We start from the raw sequence: 23,367 nt of genomic DNA, 5'->3' as shown, positions 1-23,367 counted from the left end.
AGTATTCAGGAAATGTCATGATTTATGGCATGAAGTGGGGGTTGAGAAATAAAGTATGATTTTAGAGGTTCTTTGTAATTAAAAATTTTAAATACAAATCCTTCACCCTGCTCATCCCTATGATTCTATAGGTGGGAGAATTAAGAAGCACCCAAGAAAATCTTGCTTTCTTACTATTGGAACATTTTTTAACCTATAGTTGGTAACTTGTTTCCTATGTTTGGAAGCTGTTGTCTTGTTTCCTGTTGAGTAGGCTAAGGGCTTTTTTTTTTTTTTGGTCCAAATTGGAGTTTCCCTTTTACAATAAACACATATTTTACAGAAGGTGATTACATGATAGGAACTAAAAATAGTTTAGTTCCTAGGGACATCCAGGCAGAATCCCAGATATTCCTATTTTGATGATCCCTGGTTGTACAATGGCCCACCAGGCTTTGGGTTTCTCCATGAGTGGAATTGTGACATTTATGTTGTATCCTATCTGGCCCCATAGAGCAATATTTTATGAAAGCTAAATGGTGATAGGTTTTGTTTTCAACTTAAACAAAATTAAAATTAATTGTTTCAAGATTTTTGAGAATTTCATAATAGTCTGAGATAATTGGTCACACCCTAGGGTGTTGCATAAGAAAATATAGCCCTGGTTTTGCATTTTTCCATTGTCCCCAAAGATATCACTCTCTGTAGCATCTTAAATAGGAAGTAGTATTATGAGTGATGGGAAAGTGGGGCTGTGTATGGAGGGTACTTTCTTTGGAGTGGTTAGTTTTTGCTTAAGTCCACTAGGAAAGAAATTGTTCAAGTCAGGTTTTTTGTTTAGGAGGCAGCATAGGTTGTTGGGGAAAGAGGTGACTTGGGAGTCTGTTTTCCTTTCTCTTGTTAAATGGCCTTATTTAACCTCTCCGTTTTACCCACTGGGAAAACACTGATGATATTTGTATTTACTGCCTCCCTAGTGACATGAACAACCAAATACAGTTCCTGCTTGTGTGTGCATGCGTGCGTGCATGTGTATATACCTTTTTTTCATAAGAAAGACAACGCCAACCAAAAAAAAAAAAGGAGTTCCCGTCGTGGCGCAGTGGTTAACGAATCCGACTAGGAACCATGAGGTTGCGGGTTCGGTCCCTGCCCTTGCTCAGTGGGTTAACGATCCGGCGTTGCCGTGAGCTGTGGTGTAGGTTGCAGACGCGGCTCGGATCCCGCGTTGCTGTGACTCTGGCGGAGGCTGGTGGCTACAGCTCCGATTCGACCCCTAGCCTGGGAACCTCCATATGCCACGGGAGCGGCCCAAGAAATAGCAACAACAACAACAAAAAAACAAAAGACAAAAAAAAAAAAAAAAAGAAAGACAATGCTGTAGTATAATCAGATACTCCATACTGGTTGGTCTTATATTTCTTGATTAATTCTGCTATTTCAAATGTGTAATGTCTAAGAATTTTTAAATAATGAGATTCAAACAAATATTAGAGTGGAGTTCCCTTTGTGGCTCAGTGGGTTAAGAACCTGACATCAGGTCTGTGAGGATGCAGGTTCGCTCCCTGGTCTTTCTCAGTAGGTTAAGGATCTGGCTTTGCCACATGCTGTGGTGTAGGTCGCAAATGAGGTTTGGATCTGGTGTTGCCATGGCTGTGGCATAGGCCCCAGTTGTAGCTCTGATTCAGCCCCTGGCCCGGGATCTTCCATATGCCACAGATGTGGCCATAAAAAGAAAAAAAAGAAGAGAAAGAAAAAAAAATGTTAGAGTAGTGAATGTGACCTTATTAAAGCACAGTCATAAAACTCAATTGAATCTCATTTGGGAAAGAAGATGGGCTAATTGCATTTTTACATTTAGGACAGGTATCTGACTATATAGGAGCTTATTATGCATTTGGTTGGCTGTCAGTGATTTAGGGTCCATCATTTATATGGTTTTTACTAAAGGATGTGCAGAGAAATTGATCAACTCTAATTAGTACATTTGAGCTATTCTCCTTGCTACTGTGTTGGGTAAACAGCTTGACAGAAAATAAAAGAGGTGATATTTAGCACCCTTTGAGTGTTTCACACTGGATGGGCACTGTGCTAATCACTTTACATATATTAACTCATTTAATCCTGTGAGGGTTTGGTTATATTATTATACTTATTTTACAGAAGAATTGGCGTACAGGTTAGATAACTAGCTCAAGGTGTATAGCTGGGGGTGAGTTAGGGTGGGATTCAGTCCTCAGCCATCTGATTCTAGAACCTGAGCTTTTTTTTTTTTTTTTGGTGGGGAGTCCACTCCTGCAGCGTATAGAAGTTCCTAGGATAGGGTTTGAATCTGAGCTGTAGCTGCTGGCCTATACCACAGTCACAGCAATGCAGGATCTGAGCCATGTCTGTGTCCTACACCACAGCTCATGGAGATACGGAGATACGGGATCCTTAACCCACTGAGCAAGACTACAGATCAAACCTGCATCCTCATGGACACCAGTGGGGTCTGTTACTACTGAGCCACAACGGGAACTCCCCTGATCCTGAGCTCTTAGTTCTATGCTCTGCTAGCTCTCTTTAGTCTGCCTTCCCTATCTGCAGATCTGCAGGTTCTCTGTGGACAGAACCTGAGGAGAAGGAGGGCTGACTACATTTGGCCATTTTGAACAGGGGCTTGAGCATCCATGGGCTTTGGTATCTGCTAGCATCCTAGAACCGGTCCCCACAGATACTGAGGGATTAAATCTGAGTGCTTAATTCATCTGCCCTTTTTTACAGTAGTGACAATGTTAGTCTAGTGGCTAATAACTTCACTGGCTAAAGACTAATGATAAATGAAAAGATGCTCAAGCAGTAGTCAGGAGAATGCAAGTTGAAATTCATGTACTACCAGTCTTCCACCTGATTGGAAAAATTAAACAGATTTATAGCATCCACTGCTGGTGAGGGGTAAAGGACACATACTCATATGTAACTGGTGGGATGGTAGGAGTGAAAAATTGCTGCAGGGGTTCCCACTGGGGCTCAGTGGTAACTAATCAGAACTAGTATCCATGAGGACGCAGGTTTGCTCCCTGGCCCCGCTCAGTGGGTTAAGGATCCAGCGTTACTGTGAGTGCAGTGTAGGTCACAGACGTGGCTCCGATCCCAGTTGCTGTGGTTGTGGTGTAGGCTGGCAACTACAGCTCCAATTCGACCCTTAGCCTGGGAACTTCCATATGCCATGGCGGGTGTGGCCCTAAAAAGACCAAAAAAATAAAAATAAAAAAGTAGTTGTGAATATTGAAGGAGTTATACATGCAGATGGACTTAGGGCAGTGCCTGAGATATAGTTAGCACCCTAAGGGCTATTTATTATTATTATTGTTATTATCATCATCATCAATTTAACTGACTAATGGCAGAATTAATTCTAATGGGGAAATGGGCGACAGCATGTTTGTGGACAAGATTTTTCAGGATTCCTCAAATGGTCCTAAATTCTCTTCAGTCTTCCCTGTATACTGCGCCAAGGATATGATTTATGGGGTGGAAGGCACGCTGGAGGAAGAGCCTTAAAAGATATCATCTACTTATTTCAAGGATTTTCTTCGCCGTGGTTAAAGAGATGGCATAAATATTTCTCTCTTGTATCCACTGGAGCCAGTTTTTAAAGGGTTTTAAGTGTAAATCACAATGAATACATGACATGATATTTACAGAATAAGGTCAGCTACAGGCCTTCTTGTACAGTTTAAACTCAAACCAAGTATCCAGAATTCTTTTCTGCAAAGTCGAAGAGGGATTATCTCATTCCAGAGGGACTGGGTGGCTTGCTCTGAGCTAGTGGGTGGAGGCTTGTCATGTGAGTGTGAAAACTCAGGGAGAAGGTGTGTGTGAGCCTCAAAGAAGAGGTGCTGCGGGAGTTCATTGTGGTGCATTGGGTCAAGGATTGGTGTTGTCACTGCAGCAGCTTGGGTCGCTGCCCTGATGTGGGTTTAAGCCCTGGCCCAGAACTTCCACATGCCTCCCCTGGGCCCCTCACCCAGCATCCCCCTAAAAAAGAGAGTTCTTGGAAAGGACTTTGAACAGCTTCATTCAGGGCTCCCCCAGAGAGGCAACGACAGGCAATGGATAAGCATCTCGCTTTTACTCATGGTGCTGCCCTATAGCTGAGTGTTTGGGGGCCATTTACTTTGAGTCTCAGCTTTGTCAGCAGTCCTTGAGGGCTGTGGGAAGATTAAATGAGATAGTAGATGTGAAATATTTAGAATAACAGCCAATTGGAAGTTTCCGTTGTGGCTCAGTGTTAACCAGCCTTTCTAGTATCCATGAGGATGTGGGTTCGATCCCTGGCCTTACTTAGTGGGCTAAGGATCCAGTGTTGCCATGAGTTGTGGAGTAGGTCGCAGATGTAACTCGGATCCCATGATGCTGGGGCCGTGGTATAGGCCGGCAGCTGTGCTCTGATTGGACCCCTATCCTGGGAACTGCCATATGCTGCAGGTGTGGCCCTAAAAACAAAGTGAAGCAAGACAAAAAACCCAAAAACATAATCTTTGTGGAGGTCAGTAAATGCACATGCTCAATAAATGCCAGTTATTCTTACTTAAAACGTATATGTTTGAAACAAAGTTTAAAGGATTCATGGACTTTCTCAACACATGTAAACCCATTATTGGCTAATGGGCGTTGTCATAAGTGGGAGCAGAGAGGCAGGGGCAGGAGCTGGGAAGCCCTCGCACTAACTGTTGGTAGTGGGCTGAGAGGTAACCTCCAGGTGAGGAGGGGGCTCCTGCTTTTGCTAAGACTCACAGTGTCCCTCATAGTTTGGTTGGGGTCTTGCTAACTTCCCAAGGAAAATGAAGTCTGTTTCATTCCATGTCTTTGAGGATTTTTATTGGGAAGTATTATAGGCCAAATTGTGTTCCCCCCAAATCCAAGCCCTAACCCCCAGTGTCTGAGAATAGGACGGTATTTGGAGAAGGCGTCTTTAAAGAACTAAGTTAAATGAGGTCATTAAACTGGGTCCTAATCCAGTGACCCATGACCTTATAAACAGAGGAACTTTGTGTGTTCCCATCATGGCTCCGTGGAAATGAATCTGACTAGCATCCACGAGGACAAAGGTTCGATCCCTGGCTTCATTCAGTGGGTTAAGGATTGGGCGTTGCCTTGAGCTATGGTGTAGGTCGCAGACTCAGCTCAGATCCCACTTTGCTGTGGCTGTGGCATAGGCTGGCAGCTGCCCTCCGATTCGACCCCTAGCCTGGGAACTTCCATGTGCTGTGGGTATGGCCCTCAAAAGACCAAAAAAAAAAAAAAAAAGAGAGGAAATTAAATGCAGACATGGATCAGGGGAGGACCACATGAAGACACAGGGGAAGACAACTGTCTACAAGCCAAGGAGAGAGCCCTCAGAAGAAACCGTCTCTGCTGACATTTGAATTTGCAGCCTCCAGAATTGTGAGACAATGAAGTTCTGTTGTTTAAGTGCTGCTCCCCCTCTCAGCCTGTGGGACTTTGACACGGCAGCCCGAGCAAATTAGTACAGGCAACTATTAAATTCTCCCCAAGTGACCGTATTTCTGGGGAGAATGTTTGAGGTTGAGGGGAAGTGATACAATATAATGAGTGAGGACTCAAGCCAGGTTTTAAACCATGTCTCAGTCACTCACCAGCTTTGTGAATTCAGCCATTGTATTTAACTGGGTTTTTTTGTTTGTTTGTTTGTTTGTTTGTTTTCCCTTTTCCTCCTGTGTAAACTGGGAGTAAGCTGTTTCATAAAGTTGGGAAGCTGAAATGGCATCATTTATGTGCAGTTTATCACTGTGCCTGACACTTGGTAAGCATTCACCAAACAGCGTGTATTGTTTTGAGGAGATAGAATAGCATTTAGAGGTTTGGTTATAAATTACACCCATCGACTATCAGTCTTAAATTGTATTTGCTCATCTGCGGGCTTGGAAAACATTGGCTTTTTGCAGATTTAAAAGCATTTCTTGCTGACATTCCAAGGAGTTTGGAATTAAAGGATAACAAGAATGTCTTTTAAAAGTGCAGAGGAACTAAGGAGTATGATACAGACCCGTTTTGTTCTGTGGTACCGAAAGGAATAGCATTTTTCATATATTTTGCAGGCCACATTGATTTGTGGGAGGCAATGCAAAAGAGAGAATACTATTTGTGGAGGAGGAAAGGCTTGCCTTTAAATAAGGAATTGTTTAATTAGATTGGTTTTGTCTTGAAACGTATAAGGCAGTGTTGCTGAGAAAAACATTCCAGGCCTGGACAGTTGCCTATGCAGCCTTGGTGAACCACTGGTAAATCACTGTAGAAGGTGAAATAATTTTGAATTGTTAATATTTGCTGTTTGTTAAAAATAGCCTGCTTGCATCTCTTCATTAGGAGAAAGGCAGTGCTTTGAGCTCCTAGCAAAGTTCTTTTTTTAGGGGAAGATCATGAAGGTCACGGCACAGAAATCCCCAAGTAATGACTTTTCCGCAGTGCACAAGAGCAGAAAGATTGAAAACTTACATGTGAAAATTGCAGCCCAGTCTGATTGGGCTTTGGTGAAATAAATCAAACCCTTGGGCACGTGTTTGATTTCCTTGTGGTGATTTTGAAATCTTGCGAGAGAGGAGGAAACTGAGCTCTTGCTGAATCCCAGTTATGTCAGGCTCGATTGTGCTGAAGAGTCTGATCGAAACGGCTGTGCTGGGAGTTCTTATTGTGGCTCAACAGTAACGAACCTGACTAGTGTCCATGAGGATGTGGGTTTGATCCCTGGCCTCACTCAGCAGGTTCAGGATCCGGCGTTGCCATGAGTTGCGGTGTAGGTCACAGATGCAACTCGGATCTGGCATTGCTGTGGTTGTGACGAAGGCTGGTAGCTGCAGCTCCAATTCTGCCCCTAGTCTGGGAACTTTCATATGCATAAAAAAGACAAAAAAAAAAAAAAAAAGAGAGAGAGAGAGAGAGAAACAGCTGTGCTGTCCTGTTTCTTTATGTAGAAAGTCCTGCCCAGTCCTTTACTTGTGGAAGGTGTGTTGTTGGATGTCATGAACAGAAGTACAGCTTTCTTTCTTGCTCTGGAGAGAGGGCATCAGAGAAACGTCAGAACTTGGCACATTTGGGGAGTTCTTGTCATGGCTCAGTGGAAACAAATTTGACTAGTATCCATGAGAACACAGGTTCGATCCCTGGCCTTGCTCCGGGGGTTAAGGATCCGGCATTGCCGTGAGCTGTGGTGTAGGCCGTGGCTCAGACCCTGAGTTGCTATGGCTGTGGTGTAGGCCGGTGGCTACAGCTCCTATTGCCCTCTGGCCTGGGAACCTCCATATGCTGAGGGTTTGGCCCTAGAAAGACAAAAAACAAATGAACAAAACTTCACACACTTTCCTTTTAAATTTAGTGAAAATATATTAAATATAAATGTGCCTATTTTCATCTTCTTTGTCCATCCGTAGGGTTACTCTTGAGATTTTGCTGCCTGTAAAAAGTGTGTTTTTCTTCAAGGTGAAACTCTTTACATATTGACTTGTATTTATGCCTATTTCCTCCCTAAATTTTATTTCTAGTAGGTGCTGGTAAAGACAACCCTGAGGATAGAGTAAATAGAATTCAAGAAGGATGGTTATGCGTTTCTTAGAGTGCCCTGATTGTGTGTGGGAGACGTGTATGTGTGTGGGGTGTGTGCGTGTATATATAAGAAGTTCTTATGGAAATTATAATTATAAATTGAAAAAAAATTCCTGTCATCCTCATCAAAGAGCCACATTCCATTTTACATATTATCTCTGCCTTTTTCCATATGCCAGTATTTTTTCAAATATAGTTGTAGATGTCCAAACAATTTAATATTCTCCTTTTTATTAATTATATTCAAATTATATTTGAACTATATTTCAAATATAGTTGTAGATGTCCAAACAATTTAATATTCTCCTTTTTATTAATTTTATTAATTATTATTAATTATTATTAATTAATTATAGTTTTCCATTTTCTTACAGGTGCTTTTTAATGCTCATTTTTAAACAATTATGCTGAATGGGTTTACCATTAATTACTATCCCTCTATTATCCTAAATATGTAGGCAGATTTTGCTTCATTTTATCTTGTAAATAATGCCTTGACATTTTTTTTCAGCATTAAGCTTTTCATTATCCAATGAATACATTTCCAGGAATTGGTCAAAAGTATGGCTTGTAGCAAATACCATTGTATTCCTTTCAAATAGGATTATAAAGCAAAGAGCATCCCTTAGCTGTTTTATATGTTAATCAGTGGCTTTACTAGTTATCGAACTTTTAGTTTCCTTCTTATGACTAGAAATACTACTGAGGTGTACTTTATTGTGTGTACAAATGTTGTGCACATTTCTAATAGAGGTAATAAGAGTGGGTTTAAAATTTACAGCCACAGACATGTATTCAAAAAATGGAACCTTTAAAATTTCTCCCTACTAAACCTAATTTAGCTTTCCAGCTAAACTGCCAGTTTTGGGGAGTTCCTGTCATGGCTCAGTGGGTTAAGAACCTGGCTAGTATCCATGAAGACTCAGGTTTGATCCCTGGCCTCCCTAAGTGGGTTAAGGATCCAGCATTGCGGTGAGCTGAGGTGTAGGCTGCAGATGTGGCTCGGATTTGGCATTGCTGTGGCTGTGGTATAGGTCGGCAGCTGCAGCTCTGATTCAATCCCTAGCCTGGCAATTTCCATATGCCAAGGGGGTGGCCCTAAAAAGGCAAAAACAAACAAACAAAAAACAAAAAACACCAAAACAACCCAAATAATAATAATTTTTTTAAAATGCCAGTTTTAGGCAGCTTACCTCCCATTTAAGGTGGGTTATGTTAAAGGTTTGTCTCCCTCTGCACCTGGGAATGAGCTGCAGCCCTTTGTGCCTTCAGTGGACATTGGATCCCTTTCCCCTTGGGACCTTGCTGGCCTCTGCTCAAGAGGAGCCCATCACTGTGGTCCTCTATAGAGTGCTTGTCTGCAGGGCTGGCCATCTCCCCGGGCTGCATTCTGGGAAGCGAGGCAAGCATCTCTTTTACTGTGATACCTGCATCCTTCCTCCAGGCTTCTCTTGGTACCCCATCCATCTCGACGGTCTCAGCACCGTTATGCTGACCCCTTTGCCCCCTTGTCTAAGTGCTAGTCCTTCCCCACTGAATCCCTCCTTCAACTCACTGGCCAAACTGTTTATCAACTTTTGTGCCCCAAATACCTCTCACATGACTAAGAGTTTTTCTTCCCTCTGGGATTATGATAGAAACTCCATGCTTTAAATTCTTCAGTTTTGCTCTAACTGTGAAGTTAAACTTTCAGCATTAAAAAAGGAAAAAAGAAATCTGTCCTTAATTTCTGGAGACTGCCTTGACTTTCAGATTTCCCTCTGCTGCTAGAAAACTCAGAAATTGACTCTTTTCATCCCAGGCTGCATTGCCTTTCCCTGTGGAAGAAAGGGCACCTGGAAAGACTCAGGCAGCTGCCTAAGTGATGGGTGGAAAAGGAAATCCATCCAAGGGCAGCAGGGTGGAGCCTGGGGAAGCCAGTCTTAACAGCTCAACAGTGGTAATCCCATATGGAGTTTAATCTGTGCGCCATGTGTGTTTTAATTTAGTGGTTATAGAATAGTATTAATTGCAAGTGTTTATCAGTGTTGGGACTGTTTCGAGTAATCTTCTACATTAGCTTCTTTAGTCTTCAAAACAACCCTGTGTGGGAGTTCCCGTCATGGCTCAGCAATAACGAACCCGACTAGTACCCATGAGGACACGGGCTCAATCCCTGGCCTCACTCAGTGGGTTAAGGATCTGGCGTTGCCATGAGCCGTGGCACAGGTTGCAGACGCAGCTCGGATCCTGTGTCGCTGTGGCTGTGTTGACAGCTACAGCTCCGATTTATTTGACTCCCAGCTTGGGAACTTCCATATGCTTGGGTGCAGCCCTAAAAAGACAAAAGTAAAAACAAAACCCAACCCTGTGAGCTATTACTATGATCATTACCTCCATCGCGTGGACTGGGAGCCAAGATGAAGTGCATTTTATAACTTTTCAACCAGTGAGCAGGGAGCTGGGTCTTGCAGCCCAGTGATCTGGCTCTGCTGGTCACCACTGGATCTGTTGCAGGTCATGGGCTGGGAGATTCCAAGTGCTTAATTTGATCATTATCGAAGGTAGATCTTTTTCTCTTGCATTTGTTACAGTCTGGTTCTCTTCTTTCAGGAGTTTGATCATTTCATAAAAGGGGGTTCTTTTCCTACTTAGGAAAGTATGATCCCTTTATGGTTCTGGTTTATTTCTATATTTACATACATTACTCACTCACTCAGCTGTGTCTCTGATGTGGATAAAGTTTCAATTACTTGGAATCACTAGGGGTTAAAATCTATGTCATCTCAGGTCAGTGACTGGCTTTCCAAGTTGTGTGATTTAAAAAGCCTGTTTATTATGGAAAAGTTCAAACATATGTGAAAGTGGAGAGATCAATAGAGTGAACTTTCATGTACCCAGCACTCAGCATCAACACTTGGAAACTCGCAGTCAATCCCGTTTCATCTCCACCAGGCTTTCTTAACCTTGGCACTACTGACATTTTGGACTGGAACATTTTTGGGTTGGGAGGCTCTCCGGTGCCTTGTAGGATGTTTAACCCTGTCTGGCCTCCACCCACTAGATGCCGGTAGTACCCTTACCTGCTTTCTGGTTGTGACAACCAAGTATCCCCCAGGGAGCAAAGCATCCCCAGTTGGGGACCACGGATTTATACTCACTCCACTCTCCCCATCCATCAAGATCATTTGGAATTAGATCCCATACGTGAAATCAAATGCATCTTTAGGTATATTTCTAAAATATAATGCCTCCAATTTTGAGAAGAAAGAAGCAAAGATCTAGTTATGCTCTTATAAGAGTTTTGTCATGGCAGCTAGCCAGTCTTGGCCATAGAGATAGTCATAGTTCCTCCCATCTACCGGTATTTATTTTTTAGTTTTTGTCTTTTTAGGACTGCACCCTTAGCATATGGAGGTTCCCAGGCTAGGGATCCAATCTGAGCTGTAGCTGCCGGCCTACACCACAGCCACAGCAACAGCAACACCAGATCTGAGCTGCGTCTTCCACCTACACTACAGCTCACGGCAACACCAGAGCCTTAACCCACTGAGCGAGGCCAGGGATCGAACCTGTGTCGTCATGGATACTAGTCAGATTCGTTTCCGTTAAGCCACAATGGGAACTCCCCAGTTACCAGTATTGATATGAATTAGGAAACACAAAGAAATTGTTAACATGCTTCAGCCTTTATGTTTTTTTAAAACTGTAGTAAGATATGCATAACATTTTCCATTTTAACCATTTTAAAGCATATAATTCAGTGGCGTTAAGTACATTCACACTCTTGTGCAACCAGCACCACCATCCATCTCCAGAACTCTTTTCATCTTGCAAAAATGAAACTGTATCCATTCAACAGTATAATCCTGTTCTCTCCATCCCTCCGTCCCTGGCAACCACCATTCTACTTTCAGTTCCTAAGAGTTTTACTATTCTAGGTACTTCATGTAAGTGGAATCAGATACTATTTGTCCTTCTGTGTCTGGATTATTTCATTTAGCATAATATCTTCAAGGTGCATCCATGTTGCAGCATGTGCCAGAATTTCCCCCATTTGAAGGCCAAATAATACTGCATTGTATGCGTATATTTACTCCATATTTTGTTTATCCATTCACCTGTTGGTGGCCATTTGGGTTGGTTCCCCTATGGCTACTGTGTATGATGCTGATGTAAACATGGTGGGTTGATATTTCTTCAAGCCCCTGCTTTCAGTTCTTGTGGGTACATACACAGAAGTGAAATTGCTGGATTGCATGTAATTCTATTTTACTGTTTTGAAGAACCACCGTACTAATTCCCACAGCGGCTGCACCCTTTTGCATTCCCACCAGCAGTGCACACATGTTCTAACTTCTCCAAGTCATTGCCAATCCTTGTTATTTTGTTTTTAAAAGAATTACCATCCTAATGGGTGTGAAGTGGTCTCAAATTGTGGTTCAGCCTGTACCTTTTAAGAGGCACCTGTGGCAATTGAAAAGCAAGTCTTCTAGAACCTTCCTGCTAGAACCAAGTGCTGCTGTTGTGGGCTTCTACTTTTGCCTTGGAACAGTTTGCCGCTGAACTCTGAGCCTGCCATCCTTGACTCACTCCTGGGAGGAGGGTGGGAGAGTGGGTTGGGTTTGTGTATGGGGGGGGAGCTTTAATCCATAGCAATCCATTAAAGGTTAAGGAGAAAGGATCTGATTTGCTGTGGAATCAGAAGCCATTAGAGCTGGAAGAGGCATGAGGGATCAGTTCAGAAAAGGGAATTGAAACCCAGCGGCTGTAAGTCTTTTCTTAACTTGAGGGTAGTGACAGCGTCTTGCTCACTGTCCCCAGTATCTGTCATACAGAGTCAACCAGTAAATGTTTGTGGAGTTAAATCCGTGAATTACTTAAGGCTACCCACTTACAGTGAATGTCAGAACTGGGGCATTCAGTGACCACGCATGATATTTTGGTGACTGAAAAATGGCAGATTGCTTCAGTCGTCAAGTGAGTCCTCTCTTTGTCCTTTTCAGTTGCTGGGGTGACAAGATTTGATGCAGTTTTCCCACGGTGAGGCCCTCTTTTCCTTGGAAATAGGTTTGAAGGGGTCTTGAAGATGACTAACCCAGCTCAGCTCAGCAGACCTGAGAAGGCCTGGGTTGGCTGAGTGATGGCCACCAGGCTTTCATAACTCTGTTTTTTTGTTTGTTTGTTCTGCTTTTTAGGGCTGCACCTGCAGCATGTGGAAGTTCCCAGGCTAGGAGTCCAATTGGAGCTACAGCTACCTACCTATGCCACAGCCACAGCCATGTGGGATCCAAGCCGCACCTGAGACCTATAACACAGCTCACAGCAACTCCAGATCCTTAACCCACTCAGCGAGGCCAGAGATCAAACCCACATCCTCATGGATACTAGTTGGGTTCATTACCTCTGAGCCACGATGGGAACTTCCTGATCACTCTCAAATCTATACCACATCATCCTTGCCCCAAGCTTGCACGTGCCAACCTTCCTGGTCTGTACTGGTGTTTTTCATTCCTGGAAGGCCCAGCTTCTGGTGGGTCCCTCTGTAGGTCTCTCTCTTTATTCGTCTAAACCAGGAGCTCTCCATCCTGCCTGCGTATTAGAATCACCTAGACACTTTGAAAAGTCCTGACGCCAGGCCGATTCTATCAGAATGGTAGAGAGTAGCATACAGGCAACAGTCTTTTTTAGTGTTTGTAATGGTCCTCAATTTTCACCTATTTCAGCAATTTTCCTGATTGTCCGCCTGAATCTCATCCTTTCTTAACCATGAGCTTCCTGTCATTTTCTTTGGATCTACAGGGCACATAGTAAATACTCACTGTGTTATTGCTACTTTATAGTTACTTGTAGGTTGTTTGCATTCTCTTGCCAATTAGATTATAAACTCCTGAAAGCAGGGATTATACCTCCTTTTCCCCCAGCTGCCTATTATTTGTTTACTGATTAAACAAACAATATATTGAGTATCCTGTCAATTGTGATGTGTCATATTATTAAGTAGTATCTCAAGGCACAATATACAGGTGGGGTGAGGTTTATTATTACAATGGATTCAAATGTCTATTTAAAATAGTTCTGGACAATTTTGATTTTTTTTTTTTGTCCACTTCTTGTTAGATCTGAATTGACTTTTATTACTTCGAAGGCAGGGATTATGCCTTTTCCCCCTCTATCCCAATTGCTCTCAAACGACGCTCCAAATCACCTGGGGAACCTGATAAAACTCAGATTACTGGGCTCATGCTGGGAGGGTCTAATTTAGTAGGTCTGAGGTAGGGCCTGAGAATGTGTGTTTCTAACAAGTTTCCAGGTGATGCTGCTTATGCTGCTAGTCTGGGGACCATACTTTTGAGAACTGCTGCTCTAGCCTCTGGATCACTCCTCCTGGGCGGGGATGCTCTATAATTACCGGCCAGCGAAAAAGAATGGAGCCAGTTTCCCCTTGGTTGCTCTTCTGAGCAAGTATGTGCTGCTGTGACTGTGGGCTGGCCCTTGGATCTAGACAATGAAAGAATGTATGATTGATCGCCTACAGGTGATCTTAACTTTGACTTTCTACCTACCAGTTCTTTTACATTCTGAACCTTGCTAAGACAAGTTATTTTTCTAATTGTGTGTGTAGTGTGTGTGAGAGAGAGAGAGAGGGAGAGCTGGTAATTGTGTATTTAGGCTTCAAAGAGATATGACCACATCATGCAGGCTAAAACCCATGTTCATCTCCTCTCTTTCAAGGTGGAAAGGGAGCGTGGGCAGTCGCAGGAATAAATTTCTGGAAAGACTGGTAAAGAAGGATCTCTCAATAGAGGGGAACCCCAGCACAGTCAATTTTTAAAACAAAATAAATTTTCTGAAGGTATTGTTTTCTTTGAATTACAGGGAGTTTATTCTTTGTTGTTGTTGTTGTTGGGAAAACAAATGAGCTTGGGTGGAGCTGGCCCTGCCTCGGACCACTGCCCTGATGAATTTCACTAGCAGCCACAGTCTTTGTAGCATGAAAAGCTGTTGAGGCTGAAATTGAGGGTCTATTCAAATACTTTTATCCTAGATCCCTTCTAAAAGCAAATTGATACTGAAGTTTTCATTCTGAATGCTCTGAAAAGTTTAAACTGCTTTTCCAGGGTTAATTCATGGTTAAACCACTTAACGTATTTTGGTTTTGTGTTAAAGCAGCTGCTCTTTCCCAAGAGTATCAAGGAATTGTTGTATAGTTTCTTTTAGGTAATTTTTTTTTTTTCAATGGCTGCACTTGTGGCATGTGGCTGTTCCCAGGCCGGGGGTTGAATCCAAGCTGTAGCTGTGACTTAATGCCGTAGCTTTGGCCATGCAGGATCCTTTAACCCACTGAGCTGAGCCAAGGATTGAACCTGTGCCTCTGCAGTGACCTGAGCCGCTGGAGTTAGATTCTTAACCTACTGCATCACAGAAAGAACTGCAGTAAAATACTTTCAAAAGAGAGATCGCTGAGATTTTTCTAAGGAAATATGGTGCCTATTATGCATAACTGGGTAGGTATTGGTGTTGCAAGTTTAATGCGGGTCTGGGTTTTGGGTGTGTGTATGTGTGTTTAGTGTTATACCTTGGATTTGAGCAATGCTCTTGCTTACCAGGTGTTAATTTAAAATGAGAAAAATTGGAGTCAGAAAACAGCTGATGATTGTTTTGGAGAGGCTTTTGACTTCTTGGGTACCAGTGAGGGAAGCCTCGTGGAGCTGATTCAGCTGCATCGCAGAAAGAACACATTCTTTATCTTAGGGTAACACTGGGAGATGGGCAGGAGAGTGACCTCCCAGTCGGCGGGAAAGCAGCCGTGGCCCGAGTCAAAGGATTGGAGAAACAACTTTGCGGGCTATCTCTTCAATCTCTCGTAACGTACCTCCTCCAAACGAATGTTCTGCTGAGGAAAACATCTACATCCGAGCCTGAGATGCAGATGAAGAAATCTGAAAAAAGGTGCACACAGATCAAGCACTAAAGGTTTCGATTCTCTCTTTTTTCCCATGTAGGTGAATTTCGTGGCCTGCCAGCTCTTTGCTTTGTTTGCTGCTTTCTGGTTCCGCATCTACCTAAGTCCCGGTAAAACCAGCCCTGATGTCCGGCATGCATTTGCCACCATCTTTGGCATCTATTTTGTCATCTTTTGCTTCGGCTGGTGAGTATGAGCCTCTGAAAGTCAAATATTTATCATTTGGGTGTTTTGTGGTGATTTTCTTGGCATTTCCCAGGCACTAAGGAAAGAAATATATGATGTTTCTTCTAACTGTGAAATAATGGGGATGTTACAAGAATCTCCATTAATTGTAAGAACCTGGACCAAGAGACCAACTGCCTTTTAGAAACCAATTCAGTGAATTTTTCTTAAAATTAGACTTCTGCTGATCTCACCCTGGGTCATGTAAATGGAATGTTACAAAGTTTAATTTTCCCAACAAGGACTCTTTCCTGGTCATTGGTTGTATTGGTGTTTTTCTTGCATCACTAGAGATACTGGCATTAATCCTGCACTTAAAGTTGAACAATGGCTTGAATGTGAGTCTTAGGGAGTGTGTTATTTTTTAACAGAGAAAGCCAGTACTCTTGAGACTTTTCTCTACTAGGTAAGCTGGGGAAGTACCCTGGGAGGGGTACTTCCTGGGAAAGAGATTTTAGGAATGAACACTTCTAGAAATACAACTCAAGGGAATTTGTAAATTCATTCAGGGTAGTAAGATTATGTCTCCTCCTTCAACAAAAATTTGGAGAAAGGATGATGTGTATGCAGCTCAGTTTTGGTCTGGGTATTTTTTTTTTTTTTCATTTTTAAAATTGTAGTTGCTATACAGTGTTCTCTCAATTTCTGCTACACAGCAAAGTGACCCAGTCATCCACCCATATATATATATATATATATATATATGCATATATATATATGCATTCTTTTTTTCATATAATCTTCCATCATGTTCTATCACAATGATTGGATATAGTTCCCTGTGCTGTACAGTAGGACCTCATTGCTCATCCATTCTAAATGTAATAGTTTGCATCTACTAACCTCAAACTCCCAGTCCCTCCCACTCCCTTCCCCCTCCCCCTCACAAATCTGTTCTCCATGTCTGTGAGTCTGTTTCTGTTTTGTAGATAGATTCATCTGGGCTATATTTAATTTATTTTTGTCTTTTTAGGGTCACACCTGCAGCATATGGGGGTTCCCAGGCTAGGGATCGAATCAGAGCTGTAGCCACCGGCCTACACCACAACGACAGCAATGCCAGATCCGAACCGCATCTGCAACCTACCCTACAGCTCACAGCAATGCCAGATCATTAACCCACTGAGTGATGCCAGGGATCGAACTGGCATCCTGTTGGATTCTGGTCAGATTTGTTTCCACTGAGCTCCAATGGGAACTCCTGTGCTATATTTTAGATTCCACATATTAGTGATAGCATATTGTGTTTGTCTTTCTGACTTACTTCACTTCAGAATGGCTATCGTTAGTAAGTCTATAAATAATAAAAGCTGGAGAGGGTGTGGAGAAAAGGGAACTCTCCTCAACTGTTGCTGGGAATGTAAATTGGTGCAACCACTGTGGAAAGCAATATGGAGGTTTCTCCGAAAATTAAATATAGAACTTCCATATGACCCAGTAATCTCACTCCTGGGCATATATCCAGACAAAATTTTCATTCAAAAAGATACATGTACCCATGTATTCACTGCAGCACTATTCACAAGAGCCAAGACCCAGAAACAACCTAAAATGTCCATTGACAGATGAATGGATTAAGAAGATGTGGTACATATACACAATGGAATACTACTCAGCCGTAAAAAGAACAAAAAATACCTCTCAGCCATAAAATAGAATGAAATAATGGTCTTGGTACTTTAAAATTAGAACAAACTCTCTTCACTGAAGTTGGCAGGCTACATCATGACTTCCTAGTGTCATTTCAAGATACAGTTTGAATTACATAGAACAAAAATACTTGATTTATTTTGTCTTGCCTAAACATGAGTTAACTGATCATCTGCTTTTTGGTGGGAGTGGAGGTGGAGATGCAGTATGGGTGGCCAAGAGGTGTGTAGATATGAAATATACTCAGTGTCCCCTCTTCTTCCCCGTGATGTCCTCCAGGTACTCTTTGCATCTTTTTGTCTTGGTGTTAATGTGTTATGGACTTATGGTCACTGCCAGCGTATCCAATATTCACAGGTAAGACCCTGGGGAGGAACAATGCAAGGTGACATCTTTTGTGATCTTTGAGATGTACTTCTTTCCCCATTTGCCACAGTAATTTAATTACTAATTTAATTTAGTAATTTAATTCCTAAATTAGCAATTTAATTTCTAAGTTCTCTGGGCTATCAGAAAGGAGGGAGGGGAAACCTTAAATTCAGGGAGTCTTCAGAGAAACCTTTCTGGAAAAAGTATGATGTGAATTGGGACTCAGGTGAAAGAGAGTTTATCATGATTAGGCTGCCTCATTTGTAATAGTAACAACCTGGGAGCAGCCTGAATGGTCACTGCAGTGGAGTACTACTCAGCAAGAAAAAAGCGTGAGAAAATACCATACACAATGACATGGGTGCATCTCAAAATAAATAGGTGGAATGAAGGATGCCACACAAATTCTCTTCTCAAAAATGCCAATTCAGGAGTTCCCATTGTGGTTCAGGGGTTAAGAACCCAATTAGTATCCATGAGGATGTGGGTTCAATCCCTGGCCTTGCTCAATGGGTTAAGGATCTGGCATTGCCTCAAGCTACGGCATAGGTTGCAGATAGGTCTCAGATCCCAAGTTGTTGTGGCTGTGGCATAGGTTGCAGATAGGTCTCAGATCCCAAGTTGTTGTGGCTGTGATTTGACCCCTAGCCTGGGAACTTCTGTATGCTATGGGTGCAGCCCTAAAAAATGCCAATTTATCTGTAGTGACAGAAATCAGATCAGAGATAAGTGGGGGTGAGATGGTTCAGGGAGATATGAGAGGGACCACAAGAAACTTGAAGCAACTGGGGACTGGGGGTGATGGATAGGCTTATTATTTTGACTATGATTTTCTGAGTACGAAATACATCGAAACCTTAGGTACTTTAAATATGTCCAATGAAAGTTCTTCCTCAAAAAAGGAAGAAATATTCTTACCATGATACTTTGATTTCAAAGTACAGAAGTAAATTCCACCTTGAAGGCTACGGGCTTGGCACTTATGGAAGATCCTGGAGTATCTGTTTTGCATTGTCTGTCTCCCATGGTCTTTCTGAAACCTCAGAATTAATTCGGCCTTTCAATAACACTGGAATGTAAGCTCTGTGAAAACAAAGACTTTTCTCTCTTGTTCTGTGGCGTATCCTCAGAGCCTAGAACAATACCTGGCACAAGTGAAGGCTCAATAAATATTTATGTAACGAAGGAATGAATATGCTTGCAAAGACGTTTACCCTTCTCTGGCTTCCTTTCTGATAGCTTCTCTGAAAAAGTAAATGCCTTATTTCAGCCTCAGAAATCTCTTTGATTCATAAGACTATTAGCACAATAGTTTTCCTTCTTAAAAACATAGGAGGAGTTCCCGTCGAGGTTAACGAATACGACTAGGAACCATGGGTTGCGGGTTCGATCCCTGGCCTTGCTCAGTGTGTTAGGGATCCGGCGCTGCCATGAGCTGTGGTGTAGGTTGCAGATTCGGCTCAGATCCCGCATTGCTGTGGCTCTGGCGTAGGTCAGCGGCTACAGCTCCGATTAGACCCCTAGCCGGGGAACCTCCATATGCCGTAGGTGCAGATCTGAAAAGACCAAAAAAAAAAAAAAAAAAAAAAAAAAAGGCATTTAGGGAGTTCTCTGATGGCCTAGAGGGTTAAGGCTCCTACGTACTCACCGTTATGGCTCTGGTCACTGCTGTGTGGTGCAGGTTTGATTCCTGTCCGAGGAACTTCCACCTGCTGCCTGTGTGGCAAAAAACAAAACAAAACAATAGCAAGAGAGAACCTAAAGTAAACATTGCAACTCTCATTAAAACAAATTGGAATTTAACTTTTAGTGTGTCATCTTGCAGTTGCTTCCAATAAATTTCTGGTTTTCAAAGGAAACTATTTTTGCCTGCCTTTAACTTGTAGAGTCATTCAACCTAGGTTTCAAAAGAGCCCTGGAAGTTTGAATTCTAATCATCTCTCTTCTATGTGTCCTTCCTTCAGAAAGGAAGCAGAAAATCCATATTTCTAATCTTTTAAGAATGTTTGGGGAATGCTTCTTATTATGTCAAAAATGCTCGTTTCAGTGGGAGGTAAAAGTCCTTGGCTTTTCCTGTACTTGATGGCAGAAGCAATTAAATGATCAATAAAAATGTCATCACATCTCCAGAGCACTTTTCCAACCAGCTGACAAATTGTAGGTTCTATTTTATGTATGTATTTATTTATTTATTTATTTACTTTTTAGGGCCACACCTGCGGCATATGGAAGTACCCAGGCATGGGGTCGAATCGGAGCTGCAGCTGCCTGCCTATGCAGCCACAGCAGCGCAAGATCCTTAACCCACTGAGTGAGGCCAGGGATCCAACCTGCATCCTCATGGATGCTAGTCGGATTTGTTTCTACTGTGACACAACTGGAACTCCCAACAAATTGTAAATTGTCAGCTTTTCACACCCTTGTGTGATGCTGGTAGGGCTTAGTCTGTTTTTCAGAGGGGTCAAGCTGTGTGTCCAGGTTTGCTGTATTAGCCTCTGGCCAGGAATGGAATCCTTCCTCCTTGGCAGAGCTGAGCCCTTTACAGACAGGCCCTGTTACCCCACAATAATATTGGAGTAGCAGACAGCCAGGTCATAAGACCAAAGAGCAAAAAGGCCAGAGCAAGTTCTTCCTCTTTTTTGCTTGTGTCATTGCCAAGCCTGCAAAAGTAGGGAGTGGGCCCCATTTCCTAATGGATGGAAGTTGTTAACTCTGGCTGCTGGGAAAGAACACGAGGCTGGAGTCAGGAAATCTGGCTCTTGCTGGCAGTGCGTGAGTTCAGAAAAGCCAGGCAGCTTCTCTGCACAGCAGATTTCCCGCCTATAAAATGCAGGGTTTATGGTGCTTTGGACTTAAGTTATCTTCAAGACCAGGATTTCTGGGTTCTTGGTGAGTTGTTACCTCTTCTCTTCACTGGGAATAGGAGGGAAAGTCTAGGATGTGCTGCCGAGTGGAACTAACCCATTTCAGGGCTGACTCTTGTTAGCCAGGATTTGTCTAGAGAGTTCTTGCGGTACCATTTCTGTTTCCTTCTGAAGATGCTCTGTTGGGCAGAAGTCACAGGCGTTAATTTACGTGAACAACAGGAACAGAACATAGCATCTGCAAGGACGGGAGTCCTCACATGGGAACTTGGAGATCAGTTACCAATTTTGGAGAACTTGCTTGGTGTCAAGTGCTAGGCCAAGCTCTTTTAAATATATTATGTTGCATTATTTTTGATATACAACTCTTAGTGTATCACTTAATATATTACATGTAATATTTTCTATCATTATTACAAATATATTCTTTCTAGGACAACTCTATAGGATATAGTTTTTTTTTTTTTTCAGAAATGAAAAAAAAAAAAAGAGAAAGCTTGGAGAAGTAAATCCATGTACAGCGTAATGAATTTCTGCAAAGTGAATGTACCCCTATAACCACCCCCTGGGTCAAGAGGATACTGTTACCATTGCTTAGGTCCCAAACTCTACCACACCCTTCCTTCCTAAAATACCTGCTGTCCTGACCTCTCACATCAAGGATAGTTTTGTCAGGGCTGGGGTTTGAGCTCGTGTTGGTCTGCCTCTAGAATACATGCCCTCTCCACTGCTTCTGGTTTCCTTGGATGTTTCAGGTTGGTCCAGGGCATGACTGTGTTGTCCTGTTGTTCTGGGTTTTCATACTTAGCCCTATCCTTGAATGGTGGGTCTTAGGATAACAGTTGAATTGAACTTGCTTTTCTCTCTGGGTGGAGAGGGTGGGGTCACAGAGAGGTATGGGTCTAGCTCCTTTTGGTTCTAAGGAAGAATCTGTCTGGATCTGCTTTGTACTTCTGCCTTGACCCTTGTGAACTGGCTTGAGAAGAAGTAGCAGGTACTGGAGGCAAAAAGACTTAACTCCATCCTTCAGCTCTTCAGGGATTTGCTTTTGCATGGACACTTGCTTTGTGCACCATCTTCTTGGTTTGGAAAGGGTTAGAGATGAACCCAGGGGAGGGAAAAAGATATTTTTTGTGTAGTAACATCTCTGTTTGCAAATACTGGTAAAGAGAGCTAAAGCCACAGAATGCTTTAGAGTTTATAGAAATCTATCATGCTTGGCATCTGGCGTTCCCTTGCTACCAAATGACTTTGTATTATCTGTGCTTCACTCTTCCTTATGTTGATCTAGTCCCCATGAGTTATTTTAATGTGAATTTGTGAATTTCAAGATAATTTGGTATCAGAATATATATCTTCTCTGTTTTATAGTGCACGTTTAAAAGTCATCCCCTGTGAATTTGTTTCTGATGGGCTCCTGACCCATTAAAGATGTTTATAATGTTTTCATTTCAGTCCATTTCAAGTAACAGTTAAGTGAACACCTTCTATGGCCAAGGGTTGGGTTGCTCAAGGTCACAATGAGTTGGGGAAATAGATAATTACATGTAATTTTAACATTGTAATTACATAGGTTAGCATGTAGCACTAGAGAAATCAGGCAGTGGAGCAATGTATGGCGTTGGGAGTGAGAGTGGAAAGGATGGAGCAAGACTATGCCAGGTGCTATCAGAGCTGAGACTTAATCTGATAATTAGAAAGTTTCCAGATAGACTGAGGATGGAGAAAAGAGTTGCAGGCAGAGGAAGGAACATGTGGGAAGATACCTGGCCTGAGAATGCAGGATGTCATTCTGAAAAGGAAGCAGTCCAGTGTGGTTTAACATAGGGGGACATGGAACGTGACTAAAGAAGAGTCCAGAAAGGGAAAGGACAGCTTAGCACGTGAAGCACCTTGGCTGCTGTACTTAGGAGTTTTGATGTGATTAGATAGTGGGATCCACTGGAGGCTTCAAAGGTGAGTAGCATTCATTTAGTTGTTTGTTCATTCAACATACAGTAGGTGCCAATGATGAATGAAACGCACATGACCATTCTTGCCTTGATGGAGCTTTCAGCCTAGTACACGAGATAGTAGTTAATCAGATTCACATGTCTTTCTAGTACCAGGTGATGAATGTTCTGAACAGTGTGTGTGTGCGCACCTTGCTTGTTTATACTCTAGGGTGGTGAGGGCCAGCCTCTGAAGGAGGCCATGGAATGGACCTGAGTAGGTGGTAACTGGAGTCTCAAGCATCAACAGGGGGGGTCCTGAGCAGAACACGACGAGCTACCACTAAGGAATAGATGGAGGAAGATAAGCTGAGCAAGAGCCTTGGAAGAATTGACCAGAGAGGTGTGGAGAAAATAAGGAGAAAAGAAGCCAAGAGAACAGAATGTTTCAGGAAGGGAGTGGTTGGCAGTATAGTGATGATTTGTATTTCAGGGAGATCCTTGTGTAAACAGGAAGGTTTGTGAAGAGGAGCCTCTGAGTTCAGGACCTTACAGGCCAGGGGCTCCAGCTCTGGCTGCACGTTGGAGTTACACCTGCCAGGTGGACCCCCTACCAATGATATCAGAATATCTGGGGGTGGGACCAGGTGCCTCTCCCCACCCCCACCCCCCCCGCACTCCAGGTAATTCTGTTATGCTGCTCAAGTTGAAAACTAGTGCAGTGGTCCAGGTGAGAAAAGATGAAGGGTTCAGAGCAGTGGGTGAGAAAGGACAGGGGATGGGCTGGGATGTAGAT

The 23,367-nt window shown here is 42.7% G+C and overlaps 1 protein-coding gene across 6 annotated transcripts in view; it reads left to right on the top strand.

The window, feature by feature from the left end:
• Window positions 1-23,367, top strand: part of MBOAT1 (membrane bound O-acyltransferase domain containing 1) — a 111,692-nt gene that overhangs the window by 43,701 nt on the left and 44,624 nt on the right. For 5 of the 6 annotated variants that reach the window (XM_013977464.2, XM_005665613.3, XM_001928343.4 and 2 more), the window contains exons 2-3: window positions 15,573-15,718; window positions 17,687-17,764. In XM_013977464.2, the coding sequence (XP_013832918.1) occupies window positions 15,573-15,718; window positions 17,687-17,764 (224 nt within the window). Of the gene's footprint in view, window positions 1-14,972; window positions 15,075-15,572; window positions 15,719-17,686; window positions 17,765-23,367 lie in introns of those variants that run through there. The other variant, XM_013977465.2, reaches the window with a different exon arrangement.

Source organism: Sus scrofa, chromosome 7 (assembly GCF_000003025.6).
Source record: "Sus scrofa isolate TJ Tabasco breed Duroc chromosome 7, Sscrofa11.1, whole genome shotgun sequence".
Lineage (NCBI taxonomy): Eukaryota > Metazoa > Chordata > Mammalia > Artiodactyla > Suidae > Sus > Sus scrofa.
The sequence above is the reverse complement of the archived record's forward strand: the minus strand, read 5'-3'. Positions and strand labels throughout refer to the sequence as shown.